The 23,259-nt window shown below is 37.4% G+C and overlaps 10 protein-coding genes across 10 annotated transcripts; 6 read left to right on the top strand and 4 right to left on the bottom strand.

Annotated features, from left to right (window-relative positions):
• Positions 1–922: 922 nt before the first annotated feature.
• EV154DRAFT_559861 (uncharacterized protein) lies at positions 923–1,998 on the top strand (the record flags this gene model as incomplete). Its single annotated transcript, XM_051605576.1, has 5 exons — positions 923–1,138; positions 1,199–1,259; positions 1,318–1,427; positions 1,492–1,548; positions 1,612–1,998. 5 exons carry the CDS (start codon positions 923–925, stop codon positions 1,996–1,998), a joined length of 831 nt encoding a protein of 276 aa, XP_051461201.1.
• EV154DRAFT_497012 (amino acid permease-domain-containing protein) lies at positions 1,925–4,228 on the bottom strand. Its single transcript, XM_051600217.1, has 5 exons — positions 3,989–4,228; positions 3,839–3,919; positions 3,563–3,781; positions 3,530–3,532; positions 1,925–3,418 (listed from the first exon to the last, which is right to left on the bottom strand). Exons 1-5 carry the CDS (start codon positions 4,097–4,099, stop codon positions 2,159–2,161), a joined length of 1,674 nt encoding a protein of 557 aa, XP_051461200.1. The 5' UTR covers positions 4,100–4,228; the 3' UTR covers positions 1,925–2,158.
• Positions 4,229–5,299: 1,071 nt separating this feature from the next.
• On the bottom strand, positions 5,300–6,561 carry EV154DRAFT_548671 (uncharacterized protein; the record flags this gene model as incomplete). The annotated part of the gene is made up of 6 exons (XM_051604820.1): positions 6,306–6,561; positions 6,116–6,141; positions 6,019–6,064; positions 5,745–5,845; positions 5,581–5,665; positions 5,300–5,343 (listed from the first exon to the last, which is right to left on the bottom strand). Exons 1-6 carry the CDS (start codon positions 6,367–6,369, stop codon positions 5,300–5,302), a joined length of 366 nt encoding a protein of 121 aa, XP_051461199.1. The 5' UTR covers positions 6,370–6,561.
• A 123-nt stretch (positions 6,562–6,684) lies between these two features.
• EV154DRAFT_548670 (ATP-dependent protease La) lies at positions 6,685–10,374 on the bottom strand. Its single transcript, XM_051604819.1, has 5 exons — positions 9,345–10,374; positions 8,688–9,289; positions 7,504–8,623; positions 7,221–7,445; positions 6,685–7,166 (listed from the first exon to the last, which is right to left on the bottom strand). Exons 1-5 carry the CDS (start codon positions 10,270–10,272, stop codon positions 6,802–6,804), a joined length of 3,240 nt encoding a protein of 1,079 aa, XP_051461198.1. The 5' UTR covers positions 10,273–10,374; the 3' UTR covers positions 6,685–6,801.
• Positions 10,375–10,633: 259 nt separating this feature from the next.
• Positions 10,634–11,157, top strand: EV154DRAFT_57470 (uncharacterized protein). The gene has a single exon (XM_051606433.1). The coding sequence runs from the start codon at positions 10,675–10,677 to the stop codon at positions 11,071–11,073; it is 399 nt and encodes a 132-aa protein (XP_051461197.1). The 5' UTR covers positions 10,634–10,674; the 3' UTR covers positions 11,074–11,157.
• A 2-nt stretch (positions 11,158–11,159) lies between these two features.
• EV154DRAFT_477881 (uncharacterized protein) lies at positions 11,160–11,915 on the bottom strand (the record flags this gene model as incomplete). Its single annotated transcript, XM_051598141.1, has 2 exons — positions 11,160–11,554; positions 11,609–11,915. The coding sequence occupies 2 exons, from the start codon at positions 11,913–11,915 to the stop codon at positions 11,160–11,162; spliced, it is 702 nt and encodes a 233-aa protein (XP_051461196.1).
• A 1,811-nt stretch (positions 11,916–13,726) lies between these two features.
• Positions 13,727–14,915, top strand: EV154DRAFT_497007 (adenylate kinase-domain-containing protein). The gene is made up of 3 exons (XM_051600216.1): positions 13,727–14,110; positions 14,237–14,422; positions 14,480–14,915. Exons 1-3 carry the CDS (start codon positions 13,755–13,757, stop codon positions 14,703–14,705), a joined length of 768 nt encoding a protein of 255 aa, XP_051461195.1. The 5' UTR covers positions 13,727–13,754; the 3' UTR covers positions 14,706–14,915.
• A 946-nt stretch (positions 14,916–15,861) lies between these two features.
• EV154DRAFT_414458 (SNF2 family N-terminal domain-containing protein) lies at positions 15,862–18,585 on the top strand (the record flags this gene model as incomplete). The annotated part of the gene is made up of 6 exons (XM_051595614.1): positions 15,862–16,611; positions 16,672–16,767; positions 16,840–17,520; positions 17,592–17,931; positions 18,037–18,180; positions 18,251–18,585. The coding sequence occupies 6 exons, from the start codon at positions 15,862–15,864 to the stop codon at positions 18,583–18,585; spliced, it is 2,346 nt and encodes a 781-aa protein (XP_051461194.1).
• Positions 18,586–19,744: 1,159 nt separating this feature from the next.
• On the top strand, positions 19,745–22,463 carry EV154DRAFT_57292 (armadillo-type protein). The gene is made up of 9 exons (XM_051606372.1): positions 19,745–19,902; positions 19,979–20,097; positions 20,176–20,263; positions 20,319–20,416; positions 20,491–20,523; positions 20,585–20,950; positions 21,023–21,093; positions 21,166–21,681; positions 21,748–22,463. Exons 2-9 carry the CDS (start codon positions 19,987–19,989, stop codon positions 22,211–22,213), a joined length of 1,749 nt encoding a protein of 582 aa, XP_051461193.1. The 5' UTR covers positions 19,745–19,902; positions 19,979–19,986; the 3' UTR covers positions 22,214–22,463.
• On the top strand, positions 22,312–23,050 carry EV154DRAFT_559855 (uncharacterized protein; the record flags this gene model as incomplete). Its single annotated transcript, XM_051605575.1, has 5 exons — positions 22,312–22,447; positions 22,504–22,587; positions 22,638–22,765; positions 22,831–22,903; positions 22,959–23,050. 5 exons carry the CDS (start codon positions 22,312–22,314, stop codon positions 23,048–23,050), a joined length of 513 nt encoding a protein of 170 aa, XP_051461192.1.
• Between the last annotated feature and the right edge of the window lie 209 nt (positions 23,051–23,259).

The following is a 23,259-nucleotide window of genomic DNA, read 5'->3' as shown; positions in this document are numbered from 1 at the left end:
TTCATTTACAGATAATGGTCTAGCCATTTGATTTCTTTAGATTTTTTTTTTCTCGGTGTTTCGTCAATGTGAAATTCTGATCACTTGATGGGCACTTGATTGTGCAAATTGAGCTAAACCTGTATCATTTTGTAAATGGGTTTGATTATACGATGATTATGTATTCCTACATCTAAAAAAAAAGCATTATTATTTGTTTTACCGTGATCCCTAATATTAGACCTCGTGTGTAACTTGATAGTTACTCAGACTTTAATTACAGGTAAAGACCCACGCACCAAGAAATCAACCTTCTCTGCTGTATGGCTGATGCATTTTTAATTATAGATTCATCGTTGTGCACACGCGCTATTTGTGTCCATCTTTTTTTCCTTTCTTCTTTTCTTTTAAAAAAAAAGGCTCAAAAAAGGAACAATAGCTTGATGAAACGTTCTATCGGTTGATTCTTTTTTCTTCGTTCAACACAATGTCTCTTGACATTTATGTCTGATCTTTTTTTTTCGTCTGTATGTTAGACCACAGATGAGGGCCACTCAGAGAATACATAATTTACTGTTTATTAAAACTAACGTAACAAAATTGGGTGATCCATTTGCGCCCAATTTACCTTGTAAGAGGCAAGGTGATCGTTTATATTCCAATGGCATTGTCACATTAATTGCTAATTTATTTTTTTCATTCAGTTTTCACCTATTCGTTACACGGCTTTACGGGTTGTTTTCCTTTGAATCCCTGTACGCACCCCGTCCAATCACCATCCATACTCAGTTACACACTGCATAACCCAGCTTTCCTGCCCACCCCGCACACATGAAAAAATGCAAGTGGTGTTTCGACCCTGATTATGAAATCATCATTTTATTTTAGCTTCCTTTTTTTTTTATTTTTACCCCATTTATTCTTACTTATTATTTCTCGGTAAATGAGTATTCCTACTTCAATCCCTGTCATTCAACAGCCAGATGATTACGTACGTGGTGTTTCCTTCGACACCATGACAGACCATGACCAACCTGATCTCTCGTTTACTTTAAGAGGAAAGAACCAAGGTTATCAACGCACAAGACGTAGCCGAACATTCATGGTAGCTACTGACTTGGCTAATTACAGCGATTATGCTCTGGATTGGGCCATTGAGGTCAGTTCTTTTATTCAAGTGTATTTCAAAAAGAAAGTGGGTATTCATCTCGTTAAATAGAATATTGTAGATAACGGTGACGAAATCATTGTTTTAAGAGTTCTCACGATCGATATGAGTGGTTTGTTATATAAATATTAAGGAAACACATACAAATGTTTACTGATTTATATATATAGAAAATAGACCTAATTTGCCAGCCATGCTAAGACACGAGGAATTACAATCCAAGGAAACTGCCACTGTGGTCATGAATAAGATTATGGCTTCTGGTGGTCCGGATATCAAGGTAAAAAAAATATATAAGCATAGATCATAACTACTAGAGTAAGCTGATGATTCTCTTGATCCAGATTAGTGCCGTGATTGAATTTGTGATTGGCAAGGTTCAAGAGACGATCCAGAGCATGGTAAGTCATGGGGAGAAAAAATGGTTATTTCAGAGTTTAAGGAGTATTGACGATTCTCCATAGATTTCGGTGTATCAACCTTCTATGCTGATTGTCGGTACAAGAGGCATGTCAGAGTTAAAGGGTATGTTTATCAATAGTGTGTCTAAATACTGCTTACAACATTCACCTGTGCCTGTGGTCGTGGTCCGACCCGAAAACAAGGTCAAAAAGCAAAAGGACAAAAAGTCGAGCAGTAAAAAGTCGAAACGTCTCAGTGGCATGTTTCGTATCAGTAGCCATTCCAGTATCTCCAGCTTAAATTCCAAGGGCTCCGATTCGTCAGACAGCAGCTCTGATGATGACGAGGTTGCTGGTGTCGAGAAAAAAGTACAGCGTCTGTCTGTGTTTGATAAAATCGGTCGTCATTCACGATCTTCATCTCCTTCTCGTCCTTCCAAGAAACAATAATATAATATTGATATTTTATATTTTTTTTTATATATATATATACAAAGTACAAGAGTTTATTAAATAATAAGAGATATAATGTAATAGTAATTAGTGGTCAAAAAGAGGGTGGCATTGAAATCACAATGAAGGATTAGGAGGGTATTTTTATATGGTGTAATTAGACTCGCTCAACTTGGTCCACATGATATTTCTTTGCAACATCAACTTGACTATCATTATCAGAGCTATCAGACTGTACTTGAGTCTTATAATCCGTCATGGCATTATCGCCAAAGCCTTCCAATTGTGGGTCAGGTTCCATACTTTTACCTGGACCTGAGAACCATTGACGGGCACGGAAGTGATAATAGGCAACAGATAATGCCATAACACCACCAAACACAACAATAGCATAGTTCATGTTTTGAGGTGTCACTGGGTATTCAGTAGGGCAAACAAACAAGATGGAGGTAAACAAAATCCAAAAAAGACTCGTGACGTTAATGATATCTGAAAAGGGACCCAAATGGAAAGGTCCACGCTTGAAAATCTTTCGAGCCACAGTTACACGAAGCGCAATAGGAATAAAGTAAGCCATAGAAGAAGCAATCGTATTGACAGACACAATGGCATTAAAAGCAGTTTCATTGATAATGTAAAGTAAACCAACCACAATGGCAAAAATAATATTGAACCAGACAGCCCAGACGGGTGTCATGGTTTTTTGATTGATGGTTGCTAATTGTTTGGAAAAGGGCATAGCACCATCACGAGCAAAAGCATAGACCATGCGGGAGCTACCCAATGTCAAGGCTGAACCTGAGAAGAACATAGCACCCATAATGATTGTCGTAAAGACAACAGTCCATTTGTACCCAACACCGTCCAAAAATACTTGGGTCATCGCAGGACTGATGCTAGTATTGACAATTTGTGTTTGGAAGTCTTGAACACAGAAATTGACGGCAACCAAGAAGGCAAGACCAACAATGGAAGCGGCACCAATGGCATAGAGAATACCACGGGGAGCACTACGACCTGCATCACGCGTTTCATCAGACATGTGGGCTGCACTGTCAAAACCAGAGAGCGTATATTGACATTGCAAAAGACCAATCAAGAAGCCGTAACCACTGGAGGAAAAGCCAGTTTCGTTTTCAAAGTTGGTAAAGACCCATTTGGCACTAGCCTTGTTGGGTGTCAACACAAGAGCAACAATAATCAAAAGAAGCGTGCCAATTAAATGCCAGTAAAGAGAGGTCTGGTTGAAAAAGCCATTGTACTTTACACTGACAGAGTTGATGATACCATGAACAACTGCAATAACAACAAAAATGCCATATTGCCAGTAAATAGATGGGCTGTTGGTTTCGTCACTGATATTGATGATAGAAGCAATGAATTGTGCAAGACCAAGATCAGCTGATGTAATAGCCACTATTGCACAGAAAAAGAAAAATGTGTTAATTAAATCTGATAACGGTTAAAACAATGTAAATTTTATAAATCATCATTTACCAGTCTAAAATATAAAAAAAAAAAGTTAGAAAGTTTTGGCGTTAAAGAAAAAAAATGGACTTACCAAACCCAGCCAGTTACACCAACCAGTTAACCAACACATAATTGGAACCCACTCGGGAGGGGCGAGCTTGGACACCCAGATGTACAGACCACCTGTAATAGGGTAAGCGGAACAAATTTCAGCTAAGGAAAGACCAACACCAAAGGTAAATACAGATACGAGGACCCAGCCCCATACAACAGCAATTGATCCTCCGGCTTGCATGGCATCACCCCATAACTACATAGGATGTTAATATATCAGCGAATATCGTAAAGAAATAAGAAAAAAACTTACAGGTGTAAGACCTGAAAGAATAGAACAACAGCCAAACGCAATCGCAAAGTTTGAAATGGTAGACATGGTTTTGTCCATTTCCTAAAAGGGCAAAATGGGTCAGTTTTTTCCTAACTAATCAAAATCGACAGATCGCCCTGTTTTCTTTACTTGTTTGTAACCCATAGAATGCATGAGTTCTTCCTCAGTTTGGAATTGAGATTCTTTTACGCCGGTTTCGTTGACTTCATTGATGCTCAGGGTACGGTCCATGCCAACCATATATTAATTAGAGTGATGAGTAGCGATATTCTCGAGTAACTGGGGAAAAGTGTATTTGGTATAAAAAAAACTAGTATTAGTTTTTTTGGGTTTACAAAGTTTGTAAGAAAAAGATATAAAAAAAAAAAAGCGGAAAGTTAAAGAAAAAAAGAAAATCTGAATTGTTATGAAATAAATCTCCCTCCCTCCTTTTATACAAGAGAGATCATTGAGGGGGTGAATTATAGAGCCAAGTCGCTATTTTAATCTCTTATTTTAGACCTTTATTCATTTGTTCATCATCTTTCATCTACTCCGCTATTTTAAGATTTGCCTTTTTGTAATCCACTAATTTCAAGTAACGAAGCGATGGACGAAAACGGTAAGAAATACCATCGTGACTTGATGGGTGAGCCAAAAAAGGGACCCTGACGTCCTTCATTTTAGGTCTTGAAAGCTATCTTATCAACATGTGGCCCTATAATATTTGACCGCTGACAAATATGTTGTCGCACTAAATCCATGTAAAGCAATCAGTTGATCAGGAACGGCCTTTACCCCCACAAAATTCATTTTCCTGCAGCCTTTTCTTCCTTTATTCAGTGTCCAATCACAGTTATAATCTCTCACGCAGCTTCCAAAAAGAGATCATACATGACTAATAGACAGGTCTTTTCGCCTGTTTTTCGCCCTATTATGTTCCGTCATTAATATAACTTGCTGGTCCCTATCAAGGTCCAAAAATTAAAAAGCGGCGCAAAGTGGTCCCAGATTCATAAATCCCTCCCATTGTATATGATGCGTAAACACGGTCTGCATGTCCTTGTTTAGAATTACAAGCGAGTCATGCAACATTTAAATTGATAGGTTCCCGAGTTTCATCATATCCTTGAGCTCGGTTTCCCTTCTCTTTATATATATATATACATGTTGTATCATTATGCATGCATTGTTATAATTAAGTCCTTTAGTTGTACGTATGAATGCATATGCTTTTTTAAGCTTAAATCCGTTCATCTTACAAATTATACCGGTAGTTTAACTATTCCGTATGGTCTGCATTTGGATATCTAATCATTTCGTGGGAATCACTTAAGTATTTATTATTAAGTGTGTTTTTTTGGTTAGTTCTTCGCAAGAAATAAAAAACATAAGAAACTAAAGAATGTATGTATTCAACCTTGATCTAATAGATGACAACACGTATTAAATTTCTATAAACTAATCCAATTGATACTTTGAAGTCTTGGCTATTTTTTTCCCACCTAGTTGTGGAGTACAAAAAAAAAAAAAGAAATAAAAAAAATAGAATCATTGGTTTCTTTGAGTAAAATATCATATCATCATGTCCCGATTGTTACAACGATATACATTGAAATGAAGTGTTACTTATCACAAAAAAAAATCAATTGTCCTACATCTTTGTGATATACGTTTGATCGCATTCTTCATCTAAATAGTGCCTCTATTTTTTAAGTGTGTAACAACATGAAAGGTTATACAACGAGCACTAAATCGATGATACGTTATAGCAGTGTATCTAATTTCGATAATTTCGATATTCTGCGCACACGAAAAACTTAACGGCTAATTCATTGGCATTTTAAGAGTTAGTCAATCCGAATAGGATATCTGAGAACGATTACGTCCAAATAGAATGGCTTACAAAATCATAATTGCCGTCATTTAACCATACTTTTTTTTTTATATTTGTTTTGGACATAATTGGTAGAACCTGCCAAACTGTCACATTTTCCACGCGTGGTTCTAATGACCACCAAATACGCAAATGTATCTACTCGTAAAGATATTGTGTGAAATAAAGCAACAATACTGAGGCACCAGATAAGACGCAATATCTGATAATCGGGGTTGCAAATATGTGGACCCAATTAACGTTTGTACAAGTACATCAGTTGCAGACTATCTTATCTGTTTACCTCTCACAATGAACACAAAGAAATGTAATTTATTAACAATAAAAAACTATATAACAATTTCTTGTACTATCAATGATATTTCATGTTAGAAATGTACCCTGTATCTGTGTACATCAGTTGTAGCTATAGTACAGTCCCAGGATAAACATTGGATCAAAATTCAACAAATTATTTTTTTGTTTATGCTGACTTCGTGAAGTCGATAATTTCTGAAAAATCTGGTCTCTGTTTATTTGTAATCTGATTAAAACAGCTTTATAAGCTTATTCAAGGCGATTTAAACTTACTTCTAGTTGAAGTAACACCACCCGTATAACCTATTAAAAGAACTAAGATTATCTGAAGTAGCATTTCGTATTGACCATGTTAGACCAATCCTACGCATATACTAATTTGGGAAAATCAATTACCCATTAAGTATCTTGCATACACTGACCTCCTACTTGACCCGCGGTCTAAAAGTTAAGCTATGACCCTTTTTATATCAGTTCCGGACTTTCTCAAAAACTACGAGCATCTAGTTTTTTGTGTGATCCTCCAAGCATGAAGAGCATTTGACAGAAAAACTTAAATTTGTTTGTCTATACTCAAGACAAACATTGTGTGACGTTTCACTCTGATGGCGTTAGTTGTGTCGCCATTTTTTGATAGATCTGCTAGATAATTAATATCCACAATACTGCATGTACCGTTGCTTTGTGGCTATTAGTAAAATATATATTTTTATTTATTTATACATGTATTGAAACGGTTTTTTGAATCTGTGAGAAATCCTTTCTTTCTTCAAGCGGTCTTTGCGGCTTCTTCTTTTTCAGTCAAAAGGTCACCCCACACGTTCTCAGCTTCATCCTTCTTGACATCTCCGAAAACAACATCATAGACGTCCTTATAGGTGTCACAGGGAACACCTGTTAAACCTTCCTTGATGTATTCAGGCAAATCATCCCAATCCGCTTGGTTATCCTTGGGGAATAAGATGGTGTCAACCTTAGATCGCTTGGCAGCAATTGTCTTTTCCTTCAAACCACCAATCTTCAAAACCTTACCGGTAACAGTCAACTCACCTGTCATGGCAATGCTTGCACTGACTGGTCTATTGAGAGCTAATGAAACTAAAGCAGTGGTCATAGTGACACCGGCAGATGGGCCTATAGGACAGTCATTAGCCATAGTTACAGTCACGCATTGTTTTTATACTTTACCATCTTTAGGAACGGCACCTGCAGGACAATGCAAATGAACCTTAGCCTTATCGAAAAACTTGTTTTTAGGGAAATGGGTTGCCATTAAAGATTTAGCAAATGTATAAGCAATACTAGTAGATTCCTTCATGACATCTCCAAGTTGACCAGTCTTTGAAAGATGAGGTGTGGATTTAGGTCCAAGAGAGGATTCAAGAACAGATTCAATATAAAGGGATGTTCCACCTAACAAATTTTAAGGATCAATGTACGTTTCATAAATTTTTGTTGTTAATAAACCTACCCATGCTTGTCCAAGCCAAACCCATTACGACACCAGGAGGTGTTTGTTCATAAAGACGCTCAGTTTGATATACTTGAGGACCAACATAATCCTTCAAGTTGGAGCTATCAATATTAATGGAAACATCACCAGAAACAGACAAGGGCTTTTGATCAGCGTCTTGGAGCTTAGAGTCTTCAGTAAGAGCTTTGTCATCTTTTTCTTCCTTAACCTCCTTGACTTCTTCTGATTCCTTATCATCTTGTCCGATTTCCTGTACTACCTTATAAGCTGCCTTTCTAAAAACCTTGTCGATATGTTTTTTCAAATTACGAACACCACTTTCGCGACAATAACTCTTGATCAATGAATCAATAGCTTCGGGAGTTAAGTTAACATTGACATTTTCAAGACCAGCAGCCTTCTTTGCGGTAGGGGCCAAGTATTTTTCAGCAATAGCTGCCTTTTCCTCGGCAATATAACCAGACAGTTGAATGACTTCCATACGATCCAAGAGAGGACCAGGTATCGTATCCAAAACATTGGCGGTACAAACAAACAAAACTTTAGATAAATCAACAGGAACATCCATATAATGATCCAAGAAACTACTGTTTTGCTCGGGATCTAATAACTCCAAAAGGGCAGATGAAGGGTCACCTTGATGACCTCTACCAAGCTTATCGATCTCATCAATCAAAATCAAGGGATTTTCAGTCTGGACTTTCTTCAAGGCTTGAATGACCTTTCCTGGCATAGCACCAACATACGTACGACGATGGCCCTTAATTTCAGCTACGTCGGTCAAACCACCAACAGAGAAACGGAAAAACTCGCGATCCAGGGCACGAGCGATACTCTTACCAATAGAAGTTTTACCTACACCGGGAGGGCCGGAAAGACAGAGGATTTTTCCTTCCACTGTTCCTCTCAATTTACCAACAGCGACGAATTCCAAAATTCTATCTTTTACATCCTTAAGACCGTAGTGATCTTCATCCAAAACGGTAGTTGCATGGCGGATGTTGTAATTTTCGCGAGAGCGCTGACCCCAGGGAATTTGAGTAATCCAGTCAAGATAATTACGAGTGACATTGAATTCAGAAGCAGCAGGTTCAAGGTGGGCAAGTTTGGTGATTTCCTATAAAAGATACTATTTAGCTTTTTTTCTTTCATATACCAGTACCAATACTCTTAATTTTTACTTCATCGAAAACTTTCTTAACGGCAACAGGCATTGCGAGTTTAGCAGCCTTTTCCTTAAACCCTTCTACAAGCTTATCCTTTCCGTCACTTTCCAAACCAAGTTCCTTTTTGATACCTTTTAATTGTTCCATCAAATAGTATTCACGTTGGCGTTTCGCAATTTTGCTTTCGACATCCTTGGAGATCTTGTTTTGTAATTGAGCATTCATGAGTTCCTTTTTGAGTACAACAAGAGACTTCTGAAGTCTTTCTTCGACGGGCAATGTTTCCAACACCTCTTGAAGTTCCGATGCTTCACCAGCAGAAACAGCCGCAGCAAAATCGGCAAGCTTAGAGGGTTCGTCAAATACATTACCAGCAGACTGTGCCATACTGAAACTAGCAATTTGGTCTCTAAACAGAGGGTTCAAAGACGCAATCTCTTTAAAAACAGAAACAATTTCAGACGTAACAGCTCTGATGTATGGACTCTTTTTGGAAAATTCGGGTTCTACAAAGTTGTCAACATTTACAAGCGAAACAGCATAGTCATCTGCCAAAAACGATGTTGCATATTGTGACTCGGGTTTAGCCTCTGCTGCTTCATCTGCCATAAATTCATCTGAAAATGATATATAAATACTTCAGATCATTGCTCATTTGAGTATAATGCTTACCAGACTTTTGAACAACTGCCTTTTCAGGTTGAAATTCAGATTCAATACTCTTTTCGGCCTTTTCGATCACCTTTTCTCCACTATGTTCAGATACTGCTTCTTTAGAAGTAACCTCTTCAATAGCAGCCATATGATGTTTATCCTTAATAGGTAACAATTCGTTAATTTTAATACGTCGATGGGGATAGAGTACGGCAGTTAATCCAGTTTCCTCTTTTCCAGAAGAGGCAGGGAACACGCTAGTGATCTGTGCAAAAACACCGACTTGGTGGACTTGATCGATATTCGTAATCGTGTCAACATCTAAAGTTTCATCTTTTAATAAAAATGCACCGACATAAGGTTGGCCACGCTTCATTAACTCTTTAATGGCTGCAGTGACTGTGGGCTCTTTAATGACCACTGCCTTGTAGAAACCAGGGAACAAAGGTCTTCCAGCAATAGGCAAAGCCAAAACTTGTGGATATACGTCAGGGACAACGGGTTTTTGCAATTGATTCTCAACAGCCTCCCAATTGGGGTTTTTGTTAGATTTACCATCGCCACCGTTTCCATTGTTGCCGTTTCCGCTTTCGCCTCCTGAAGTACTTCCATTATTTCCTGGTGGTGGTGGTGCTTGGTCTGAAGGGTTGTCTTTGGGATCGCGTTCCTTCATTTCAACTGCACTATACGATGAAGCAGCGCGTCTTAAAGCTGCAGCGTTACGAATAGGTTGTAAGCCAATGCACACTGGGCTGTTTTGCATAGTGCGAGCAATGCCCTCCCCTCCCCAAATTGATACGTTGGCTTGACTACGGCTGGAAGAGAATGAACGTAAATTTAAGGGTTTGGTGTTTGTCATGGGCGATTGCAGTTGGGACCATATTGCCTGATTCACCTTGGAACGAGGTATGGTTTTCGAAACATGAATCAAGAAGGAATGACTCATTTTTGAAAATAGAGGAAATAAAAATTAATAATAAAAAGAAGGTTGAAGAAGCAACTGCGTAAAGTATCCGCACTTTAAAGCCAGACAAACTTTGAACAAGGCTCGATCTCCAGCCAATCCACTCTCATGAATTACTATGCTTTTTATGTAGCCAATGGAATCCCTACTTTTTTAGACCTATTTCCCCAGCCTTGAATATGTTATTTCTTTCTCTCACTATGTTCGACGCTTTACACACTCAATCAATCATACGGCCAAAAAAAAGCATTTAAAAATTTCAGAACCATCGATTATATGTTACAAAAATCTACAATCAACCTGATTAAGGCAAAAAATACACTATTTTTATAAACTATACGCACACTCTCAGAAAAAAGTTGCTTCAATTTCTGCATATGATAAATGCAAACGGATTTCAGGCACCTACTAATGTCCTCTTTTATTTTTGAATTAGGTTTCAAACTTGCTCAAGATTTGATTTTGGTATCTCAAAAGATCATGGATATTACAAAGGCCGAAACATTAGTGATGGATGCTGAACGTAATTTTTTTAATAATGCTACTTCAGGCAATATGAACGCGGGTAGTATGAAGCAAGCTTGGGATTGCCTCAAGATCTTGCCAGCAATGACAGAAATTCAAAAGACTTTTGTCCTAATTAATAGTATACGTCTACTTATCCGTATCTATTTACCCCTTTGTTTTAAAGCTGGGCGACAATTAAACAGCTTAAGATCTTCAGGATTGTTTAGCAACTGGGCACTGTCGAAATACTTGAATTTATTTTCATGTAAAAATTGATCAATAAATACTTTTTGTAGGCTTGAGTTGTTTCTGGATACAAAATGTTTGTAAGTTCATTACTATTTTAGAATTTACGCTCTTTGTTACCTTAATAATTGCTTGAGATCTGTACAGTTAGTGGTGAAGCCAGCATAATCAATTGATATAACGCATATTTTTGGATTGTTGTTTAAAAATTTCAAAAAATCTACTGTGCTTCCATGAGTGTTGTTCAATTGTGACAAGATATGGTTTACATCTTTCAAATCGCGCTTTAAAAATATTTGCTTCGCTGTACTAAGGGGAGAAACAAAGACCTTATCCACTAATGATCTTTTGTACAATACATCTATCATCCTTTGTAAGCAAAGGACTCTGTTTTCTGTATTTCCAAAGGATTTTTTACAATAACCAATTACTTGATATCCTTCTTTCTTCATTTCATTTATTATCTGTTGGTGTTTTGGCAATACTTCGACAATATCTTTTATCACAGAATCTATAACAACAGCCAGTAAGTTGCTGTGTTCTTAATCGCCAACTTCAAACTTACCGTAATATTTGTTGTCTAAGACATACAATTGTCTGCTTCGAAGTTTTATCTCTTTTTCTTTAACCTTTATGCTTTTTCGTTCAGGCTCAGTTGAGATTAAATCAACTTTCTGCGAATTCAACCATTGGCTAAACCCCAGAGGAGTCTTTTTGTCGAATATATGACTATATTTCCAAATGATTGATAAGATATCCTTATCATATACAGAAAGCAGTTGGTAGCGAGGGTCAGAGAAGCATTCCTCTTTTGGTCTAAAAATATAATTGATAAAATCAACGACTTGACTTTCATTTTCTACATTGTACATTTAATTAGAAGTCAATGAATTTTTGAAATTGCTTTCTAGCCTCACATTTACCAAGTATGATATCTTTCTTATTATTTGTATTTTTGCTGGGTATAACTTCAGTTAATTCTTCTTAAGTTTTGTACAATTTGTAAAAAGCTGGCGCGCCAAATACACGATGGTTGCAAACGAGCATGGGTTCATATGGATTGTTAACGTAGCAGAGAGTAACATCGGGTGATGTCTCCACATTGAGAAGACAAACTTTAACATTTTCCTCATTGTATTGTTTACAGTAAAAAATGCAACTGGCTTCTTCTTTAGAAATCATTTTTAGTAATGAAATAGGGAAATGTCTAGACCTCCGTATTTTTTTCAAACGTATTTTTTTTTATACTACTTACAGAAATTCTGGCCAGAAGACCAGCAGGCCAGTATGTTTGCACCTATTTAAAATGCATCCCTGCTATTTACAGTTTGTGAGTTCCAAAAACTCAAGAACCCTGCCAAGGAGGTCGCCTTCCTATAGCAAAGACTAGCCGCAGCCGGGATATCACAATATATCTTTTTCAATTTAGCTTCTTTTCAAAGAAACAAGAGTCGCTACTAAACAAACCTTTTTACTTGGTTGGTTCCTTCCATACGATAAAAGAAGTATGTTAAGAGAAAAGAAAAGAAGAATAAAGTGTGGGAACCAGCTTTATTTATAGATAAACAAGCTTATGTCAGGATGATTTCATTTGTCTATTTTATCATCCATAATGTATGAGCCTTTACTTAAAATAGAAACACTTGCAAAAACCTCCCAAGCAAGTCAGAGCTTGGTAATTGTCTATCTGCGTTCCAGTAGTGAAGCAGATTTTATGGAAAACAGAAATCGATCATCCTATAAAGTTTAGATGATATGGCATGTCAATCGACGTGTAGACCATCGCGTGATTCTAAAAAATACGTTTGAAAAAAATACGGAGTTCTAGACATTGCCATGAAATAGACCAGCTGAAAAAAAGATTCTCTAAGCAGTGAAATGGACCGGTTGCGATTTAACAGTTTTGGGCAATCTTAAAAGGGAAACTGAAATGCCACAAACTGTTAACGGAAGATAAATTATCTGATAGAATTGCTGAGGTATGTAATGCCATACCTGTTGAAATTGTATACAACTTTGCCAGTCATTTTAAACGACAAACCATTCAATGTTGTAATAAAACTCCATTCTAATCATTTTGAAGTCAAAAAATACAAATCATTTTCAGGTCAGACATAAAGGGACAATCAATTTTAGGGTTAGTGCAGAAAGTGACATTTATTATTTGGTTACGGACATTTAATTTTCTCAAAGTGACAAAAATTTACCGTTCTCACTGTATTTTATTTATAACAACAGTAAACAGGAAATTAGAGCCATTAAAAAATAAAAAAATTGTTGTTTGTTTTTTTTTGGGGTGGAGGGAGATATGTTGATTACACATTTATCCGATGATCTTAAGCAGTAAGCACTGTGTAACATGAATTGATTTCCCAGAGATTGTAAAAAGGGTAGGTAAGGAAATGAATGCTGATTGGCCCGAATACAAAAGTAATCAATAAAAGTAGTATAATTATCATAAGCCAAGGATATTGTGATTATGAAGGAGATGCAGATTACATCAGCATGAATAGGGCAGCCAGTAGCTACGTCACGCGTGACTTTTTTAAATAGAGTCAAGATGCTCTCTCTCATTGCATCGGGGGAAAAAAAAAGATGGAACAAGAGCCAAAGATTGGGAAAAATTAAATTAAAAAGCCCCTGCAAAAAAATATAAATTTCTCTTTTTTTTTCTCTCTCTTTCAAAACAACAAAAAAAAAATTAGTTAAAGATGGCCGAAAAGCATTCAGCAGTTCTTGAGGAAATCAAGAAGAACATTCAATCTCTCCATGAGAAGTTTGACGCCCTTGAAAAGAAGGTACAAGGAGGTGTTCCCAAGCAACAATTACGTATGGTGATTATGGGTCCTCCTGGTGCTGGTAAGGGAACCCAAGCTCCTGCTATCAAGGAAAAGTTCTGTGCTTGTCATTTAGCTACTGGTGATATGCTTAGAGCTGCCGTTGCATCAAAGTCTCCTCTCGGTGTTGCTGCCAAGAAGATTATGGACGATGGTGGACTTGTTTCTGACGATATTGTTGTTGGTATGATCCAAGAGAACTTGGACACCAACCCCGATTGTAAGAATGGGTAAAGTATTTTGTTGTGTGGTTCTATGTCTATTAGACACATGTGTGGGGAAAAAAAAGGGTTAAATTAGGGGAGGGTTGTCACACACGAATATGTTATCTAATATTGCATGTGATTATACAATAGTTTCATTCTCGATGGTTTCCCTCGTACTGTTGGTCAAGCTGAAAAGTTGGATGAGATGCTTGAGTCTAGACACAAGCCCTTGAACTCTGTTATCGAATTAGTTATTGATGACAACCTCCTTGTCTCTCGTATCACTGGTCGTTTGGTCCACCCTGCTTCCGGTAGAAGTTACCACAAGGAATTCAAGTAAGTTACACATTTACCATACTTGAGCCGAGAAACAATACTAACCCTACCTTATAGCCCTCCCAAGGCCCCTATGAAGGATGATGTTACTGGTGAACCTCTTATCCAACGTTCCGACGATAACGCCGAAGCCTTAAAGAAGCGTTTAGATGCTTTCCACAAGCAAACTGTCCCTGTTGTTGAGTATTATAAGAAGAAGAACATCTGGTACGGTGTTGATGCTGCTCAATCTCCCAAGGCTGTCTGGGCTTCTCTCTCTGCCATCTTTGACAAGACCCTTTAGATTAATTGTATTTAGTTTTCTTTTCTTTTTTTTTTCTCTTCCCCTCACAACCAACTTTCGTTTCTATATAAAAATTTACTCCCCCTATTAAAAAAAAAAAAAATATCATCAAAGACCATCCCAATGAAAAACCTTCTTTGGGATGGTTGTCTATGATGATTTTTTTTTGTATGCAAAATAAAAACATGTCCACTTTAAAAGTCACAAATATATTATCTTTTTTTTTTTTCTTGTCTCTCTCTCTCTTTCCTTTTGTATTACTGCGGTTTTTTTTTTTAATAATGAGTAACTCAAGTTCTCCTTTATCTGTTCATGACTCACTTTCAGAAAGTGACGTGGACGGCACAGAAATTAACCATGAACTGGAACAACTTGGTGTTGATTTGGTAGACCAAAACGACCTGGAAAAGTCGCTCATGGCCAAGGTAAAAAAAGAAAAAGAAAAGCACTTTGCCTTTCTTTATATTCATGAATACCTGTTCCATAGGCCGACCAATTAATGACCGAAAGAGATAACGAGTTGGACCAGAAAAGACTAGAGAAAGCCCAAAAAGAAATCGCGCTTGCGCAAAAACAACTTGACAGTCTAAAGCTTAAACTCAAAAAGGAACCCGACCAAGAAAAACTATTACCCAAAGTCACGCAGCAAGTCAAGAAATTAAGGGACGCAACACAGGATAAACAGGATATTTTGAACCGTATCAAGGAACGACAACAAGTGGTGACACCTCTAGACAAAAACAGTCGACAAGAAGATGAGACACAACGCGAGTTTTTGGTTCGAACAGGTAAAATCACTCCCTTTTCAAATGTGCCCTCAGAAGAAGCAACACATAGGTCCAAACAGTATGACACTGATGCTACTGCAAATACTGTCTTTTCTGGATCCATGTCACATCAAAACTTACATGCTCCCGTACATACCGCCTCACTAAAACGAAAATTATCAGCGGATGAGGATGACGATTTCGAATTAGGACAGGACGAAGATGATGATTATGCAGTGGATTCGGGGGATGAATTTGTGCTGGATTCCGACGATGAAGTCCTGAATAAGAGACATGTACCGAAAAAGTTGGATGAAATATACGACGATGATGGATCCGAAGTGCATTACCAAAAAAGACTTAGCGAATGGGTTCAGAATCGAAAGTTGATGCGATACGGGGATGAAATGGCTGAGGATGATATTGACGAACAATTCACACCGCATCCAAACTTTGAAGATATACAATTCGATGCTGGGGATGCTGGTGGTTTAAGAGTACCGGGTGAACTCTGGGATTGTTTGTTTGATTATCAAAAGACGTGCGTACAATGGTTATGGGAACTACATCGTCAGCATGTGGGTGGTATATTGGGTGATGAAATGGGTTTGGGAAAGACCATCCAGATCATTGCCTTTCTATCCAGCTTATACTACTCCAAAATACTAGGTCCCGGTCAGCCTTCCATCATTGTCTGTCCTGCAACTGTTATGAAGCAATGGGTCCAAGAATTTCATAAATGGTGGCCTCCTTTAAGGGTAGCCATCTTGCATTCAAGTGGTACAGGTGTCAAAACTTCAATCACAAACAATAAGGTCGCCGTTCTGGATAGTGACGAAGAGTATACTTACAATGCAGACGATGATACGTATGAACAGGATCGTAGAGGAAAAAGTGCTAAAAAGGGTAAAGGGAGATCCTCTGTCAAGAGCATTTTGACCACCAAGGCAGGAAGAAATGCTGAAGCGTTGGTAGAGGAGTACGTAAAGAAAGGTGGTATTCTGATCACAACTTATAGTGGTGTTCAAACCTATCGTGAAATTTTGCTCAAGCATCGCTGGGGATATGTGGTTCTAGATGAAGGTCACAAGATAAGAAACCCTGATTCAGGTACAACATTGGCTATCAAGCAATTTAAGGTAGTAAATTGGTATATCTGATTTATTTGGATGACATCTAATCATTGGGCTTGCTGATAGACACCACATCGAATTATTCTGTCCGGTACACCTATCCAAAACAATTTGAAAGAATTGTGGTCCTTGTTTGATTTTGTCTTTCCAGGTCGACTTGGCGTAAGTAACAATTGTGTATATAAGCTTAAGCTTGGGATTTGAATGCTAATATTTATATTTCGTTATCTGTAGACGTTGCCCGTGTTTCAAACCCAATTCTCGGTACCTATTGGTATTGGTGGATACGCTAATGCGACCAATGTACAAGTTCAAACTGCATATAAATGTGCATGTATGTTACGTGACCTCATCAACCCCTATCTACTTCGCCGTATGAAAATCGATGTTGCATCCGACTTACCCAAGAAAAACGAACAAGTCCTGTTTTGTAAACTCACGCCCTTTCAGCGTCAGGCATATCTGGGTTTCATTCATTCCAAGGATATGGATGCTATCTTGGAACATCGTCGACAAGTGCTCTATGGTATTGACATTGTGCGAAAGATTTGTAATCACCCTGATATCATCAACTTGACTTTGCCGCATACGGATCCAGACTATGGTAACCCCGAAAGAAGCGGGAAAATGGTTGTGGTTCGTGCCCTGTTAAAGATGTGGAAACAGCAGCATCATCGTGTCCTGTTGTTCTGTCAGACAAAACAGATGTTGGATATTCTGGAAATCATGATGAGGCGTGCACCGTATAAATATTTGCGAATGGATGGTACAACACCTGTCAGTCAAAGAATGGCCTTGGTAAACGATTTCAATGCTAGTCCGGATATCTTTGTATTTCTTTTAACTACAAAGGTGGGGGGTCTTGGTCTGAATTTAACAGGTGCTGATCGAGTGATCTTGTATGATCCTGACTGGGTAAGAAAAAATAGTCGTTTATTATTATTATAACTTTTTTTTTTTAATTCATTTTGTGTGTATGTACATAGAATCCTTCTACAGACATGCAGGCAAGAGAAAGAGCTTGGCGTCTTGGACAAAAGAAAGAAGTCACTGTATATCGTCTGATGACAAGTGGCACCATTGAAGAAAAAATCTATCATCGACAAATCTACAAGCAGTTTTTGACGAACAAAATTTTAAAGGATCCGAAACAACGTAGATTCTTTGATGCAAGTAACTTACAGTCGTTATTTACGTTGGCGTCAGAAGATGCGGTAGGTACGGAAACAGGTGAACTCTTTAAAGGCACCGAAATCAATTACAGCAAAAACAAGAGAAAGAAGACAAAGAACGGTGATGATCTGAAACAGTTGACATCTATTGAAGGTGTAAACTGCTTGGAGCAATAGTAAGTTGAATCTCATTGTGGCGTTGAATGGTTAGCACTGTAACTTATTTACGTATATAGCGCGGGAGATCAATTAGAAGCAGACGAAAGAAGAAAAGAGAGAGAACAGGATAACGAAGACCATGTATTAAAAAGTTTGTTTGAAATGACAGGGATACAAAGTGCTTTACAGCACGATCAAATCATGGATTCGGCCTCACACGATTCTATGTTTGTTGAACGCGAAGGTAGAAAAAATCATGTAAATTAAACATCACTTGACATTAGAAAAAAAATACATCTTTTTACATTATGTAGCCACTATCATTGCGGAACGAGCGGCTGCTGCACTGAAGGAATCAAGGCGCCAAAGAAGACAGCAGGATATAGGTGTTCCTACTTGGACAGGACGTTCCGGAGCAGTGGGAGCCCCAAGGCCAAGTAAAAATACCTATAAAGCATCTCCTGTACCTAAATTTGGTTCTGGTAGTGTATCAGGTTTCAAAAGCCGTGATGCTACCGCCAAACCCTCGTCTGGCAGTCTATTGGCAAAAATGAGAGCACGCAGAGCCATGGAAGCAAACGATAACAGTCCAGCACCAGGTAAAACACGATGCGTTTATTCTATAAGAGCTTATATTTATGACATATAACAGACATACCATCACTGACAGTGCTTGATGATACGTCTCAAGAGGGCATGATTGTGAAGATACGAGACTTTTTATCGACGCACAATGGACGTGGTACATCACAAGAAATCATGAATAATCTACAACTCAATATCAATCAGGAACAAGTGGTGGTTTTCCGGAAAATGTTGCAAGCCATTGCTAAATTTGAAAAGGACCAAACCGGTAAAGGGGTCTGGATTCTTAAAGAAGACTTCTTTTAAGTTTTTCTTTTTCATGCGTTTTTGACGCTTTCCTAAATACCCCCCTTTATTTTTCTTCCTGAAAGGTAGAGTGTCATAGATAAGTGAAACAAATATGGTATTTTTTTTTTAATAAATTAAACAGAGAATGACCGTGTATTAGATCTTCTGTAATACATCCAATATGCTGTACCTTTTGTTTAAATAACTAACTCAGTATTAATTTTCAATATTATGGAACTGAATATTTGTATGATATGATGTATGTGTATACTTTAAATAAATTCTTTGGCTTTATAATTGATTATAAATAATCAAATACATCTATCGAAACTCTGTTGACAGTTCTTATACATACGACTCTACTTTTAAAGTGGCCACTATTAAGTAGGTAACCATCTATTTTTATTTGCAAATCGATTTGGCTGAGCTTTAATTCATGTGCTGCCAGGTACCACAAAACTTTCATCTGGCAGTTGCCAAGTAAAGTTGTGAGCTCGCAACTCGTTTTAATGACATCTTTTTAAAAAGGTACAGCAGATGTACTATCAAATAAAGCAAATCATATATTTAACGAAGGTACAATAGTAACAGTAAAATACCTCTTATTAATGCATAACGGACGTAACACATCAAAAGATATGATTCACTCGAAATCAGTAACACTGTTGCATGCCATAGCTATAATTTGAAAAGTCTCAGATCCGATAAAGGAGTTTGGATTCTTGCAGAAGAAGGCTTTTTCTTTTGTAGTTTATGCCATGCGTTTAAACTTCCGAATACACACTTAGTCCCATTTATTTTTGCTTTCTCAAAGGTAGACTTTTGTAATAAGAGCACTTTTTATTTATTTTATAATCGTGACTTCACTCAGATACGCCTTATTTTGATTTGCAGAGTTTTATTTATTTAGATTTCCTCTCTTTTCCCATCAAAAGAAAAATATACCTGTTTTATCGCGTAGTATAAAAATTATTTTTTTGTGAAAGACCCTATTTGTCTATTATTATTTTTTCTCAATACTTTTTTCAAATATCCTGATCGTTAGTCCAACTTATACAAGCAGCTAGATTACCACTACCACTACTACACAACAGTAAGTAGTTTATACATTTAAAGAAAAAGTACATGTTTACTCAGAAGCACTCCTCTTTTCTTTCCTTTTTTCGCAGAGAAACGAATGACAATTGATACGTTCGACCCTGAAGACGCTTTGCTGGATATTAGTCGCAAACTATCTAATGTCAGCATTCACAAGCTACCTACCAATGGCAGTGTTGAGAAAGAAGCGGTAAGAGTATTAAAATAACGGAGTTTTTGGGATGTTCAAGAACCGACTGCTTGAATAATGTTTTTTTATATAAATCAGTTACCTACAATCAAGTATCTGCTCTTTTCCTCAGACAGAGATCAAATCAAGCAAAGTATCCGATTGTTGCGTAGATACTTGACACAAGGTAACATTTGAATTTATTTAATCAGTAGCAAGAGACTAAAACAAGCAAGAAAAAGGACATAGTGATGAAAATAGCGTCAGTGATTTATTAGAGCTAGGTATTCTACCACGTATAAAGGAACTGATGGAAGCTGATTTTGGGAACGTGATAAAGGTGAACTATTTTTCCCCTGATTCTATTAAAAAAAAGACTCCTTTAATTTAACCTTTTTATATATGCGGCTGTAGTTTGAAGCTGCTTGGATTGTCACCAATGTTGCTGTAAGTAAATAAAAAAAAAAAGGTACAAGATCCAGAAAAAAAAATTAACTCTTGTGGATAGGCTGGTACTACAGAACAGACACAAGCTATAATTAAGGAAGGCTTTGTCGATCTATTACTTCAATGCATGAGCGACAAGAAATCTAAGTTAGATTTAAAGGCACAAGCTGCTTGGGCTCTCGGAAACGTTGCTGGAGAATCTGCTTCTTATCGCGAAGAACTGATGTCTAAAGGGTTCACACATTCCATAGTCAATGTGCTTAACTCTGTCTATGATGAGATTTATGATGAGGCAGTTGACAATCAACAATACAATGGTAAAATGGTCTTTTCTGGTGAAGAATTTTATTCAAATATCGAAGCACTGTTATGGGCCTTGTCCAATATGTGTCGTGGTGGTTTCCGCGTTGCTGAATTCTACCCAAGCGTAAGTTTTTTTATATATATATATATCCAACGTTAATTACGCCCGACTTTTTAACTTTGCTTCTTTTTGCAGTATTTACCAATGTTCGATGTGTTCTCAAAATATATTGTGTTTAACTTTCCCAAAATAGAAATTGAAGTATGGTAAGTGATTTTTTGATAATGATTTTACCAAAGGGGACTTCATTGATCTTTGTTTATTTATTTATTTTCTAGCTGGGGTTTGTCGCGTATCTTGTATAATATGCATGATGTGTTGGAATTCCATAACGCCATGGTTTTGACCGATGATTTATGCGAGAGACTAACTGAACTTTTACGTATCGGTACTCCCAAAGTAGTTGTTCCAGCTATTCGATCTATTGTGAACATCACTTCCGGTCCCAACAGCAGTGTTGCTGGACTATTACGTACACAATTGTTGGAAAGTATTACTCGACTCTTAGACCCCATTGCTCCTAATGAAATCCGTAAAGATGCATACTTGGTTGTGTCTAATTTGGCAGCTGGAAACGATGAGATGATTAAATATGTTGTGGATCATAAGGTCGTGATGGGAAATGTTGTGGCCCATATCACTGTGCCTGGACATACCTACAACTCAGATTCTAATGAATGGACGCCCAATTTGTGCAATGCCTATTATTATAGAGAAGATGAATGGAAAGTTACAAAAGAAGCCTTATGGATTATTTGTAATATCATTTCTCTTGGTAGCGATTCTGCGGTCTGGTAATAACGAGATGTTTCTCTCAATGGTAATATAACTATTGATTTATTTTAATTTTATAAATGTAGGGATTTACTCCATGAGAATTCAAGTTTACCACGCACATTATCAGCTGTATTGGCTTACCCGGAACTGCCGCTGGAGATATGCGAAAAGACAGTTGAATCACTTATCAGTTTAATTCAAAGGTCTAATAAGTGGATCGATGTACGCTTTCCCAATGGAAAGAACCCATTTGTTCGAATCATCATTGACCAGGATGTTCATGAGGCACTTCCCCATATCGAAGAAATGCATCCCAGAAACACGAATTTGCATGATATGTGTCTTAAATTAGACAAACTGTTACTTGCATCGGAAGAAGATGTAATCAAAACTGTCAACATATCCGATATTGCTGGTATGGCTAGTGCTTTTGGTTTACCTACCATTGTTGAAATTAAATCCAAAAGCAACAAAAGAAGAGTCATTCGTGGTCGTGAAGATGGTGATATTAGACTAATCGAAAATGCAGTCGGCAATTTGTGTATTTGAGAAATAAATTAAGTTTTTTAAGCCACAGCATTCATTGAAGGTTTTCTTTTTTTTTTACACCCCCTTCTACTCCCTTATTTCCCTTACATTCATTTGGCATGTCAAAACCTGTCTCTTCTCTATTGCAACGTCTGTCTTCAACCTACAAAACAAGAAGATTCCCTTGGAAGAAACATGCTCTCATCGGTTACGATTTAAACGGCAACGAATATTGGGACTGCCCCAACCCTTTAGGTAAACACAACGCGCTTTATCTTTACGACTTGTACATTGACACTAAAAATGAATAGGTGGAAGAATGAAGCGTTGGGTTCAAATGCACGATAAAGACGATAATAACGATTTAACTCGATTTTCACAAGACTCAGTGCCAGGTAAGAATTAAACCCCCGTAAAAGTCCTCTCTCTTACGCATGGAGACCAGTTCAATGGCAAGCTTGGTTACGACATAATAGAAACGTGGCGCCAACCATTCAAGATCTGCTGCAAGATGAAAGAAGAATTGCCATTGTTCAAGGTAGAGCCAAGGCATTAGACGAAAATTGGGCAAAGGTAATAAAATTGAAGAGCACGCATATTTTAAAGAATTTTGGGAATTGATTTTGCTTTGTCATCAGCGTAAATTGGAATTACAAGAGGCTCAAGAAGCAGAGCAAATGGAAGTCAATCGATTGGCCTCTATCGAGAGTGGTAAGATATAAAGTTAGAGAAGAGTGAGTTTTGGTGTACTGATTTATATACATAGCTGAGGAACAAAAGGCTCAATCAACACAGCCTAAGGGTCACGGCGAAACATTTACACCGGGTGAATGGGCTCCCAGTAGATCAAAGAGATGATAAAGCCCAACAAGTGTATATCTTTATTGTGTAATAAATCGTGAGAAATATATAATCGCAAGTGTTGCATGAACTGATTAGTTGTTTCTTATAAAAGGCCACCTGTTCAAAAAAAAAAGTCTATTTCTTCCCTCTTTAACCCTTAGAGCATTCCCAACCGTGGATTAGATTAATGGATTATATCAGATCTAATACAATTTTTAATTAAA

Source organism: Mucor mucedo (assembly GCF_025094135.1).
Source record: "Mucor mucedo strain NRRL 3635 chromosome Unknown EV154scaffold_14, whole genome shotgun sequence".
Lineage (NCBI taxonomy): Eukaryota > Fungi > Mucoromycota > Mucoromycetes > Mucorales > Mucoraceae > Mucor > Mucor mucedo.
Note: the sequence above shows the minus strand (reverse complement) of the source record. Positions and strands in the feature narration are given on the sequence as shown.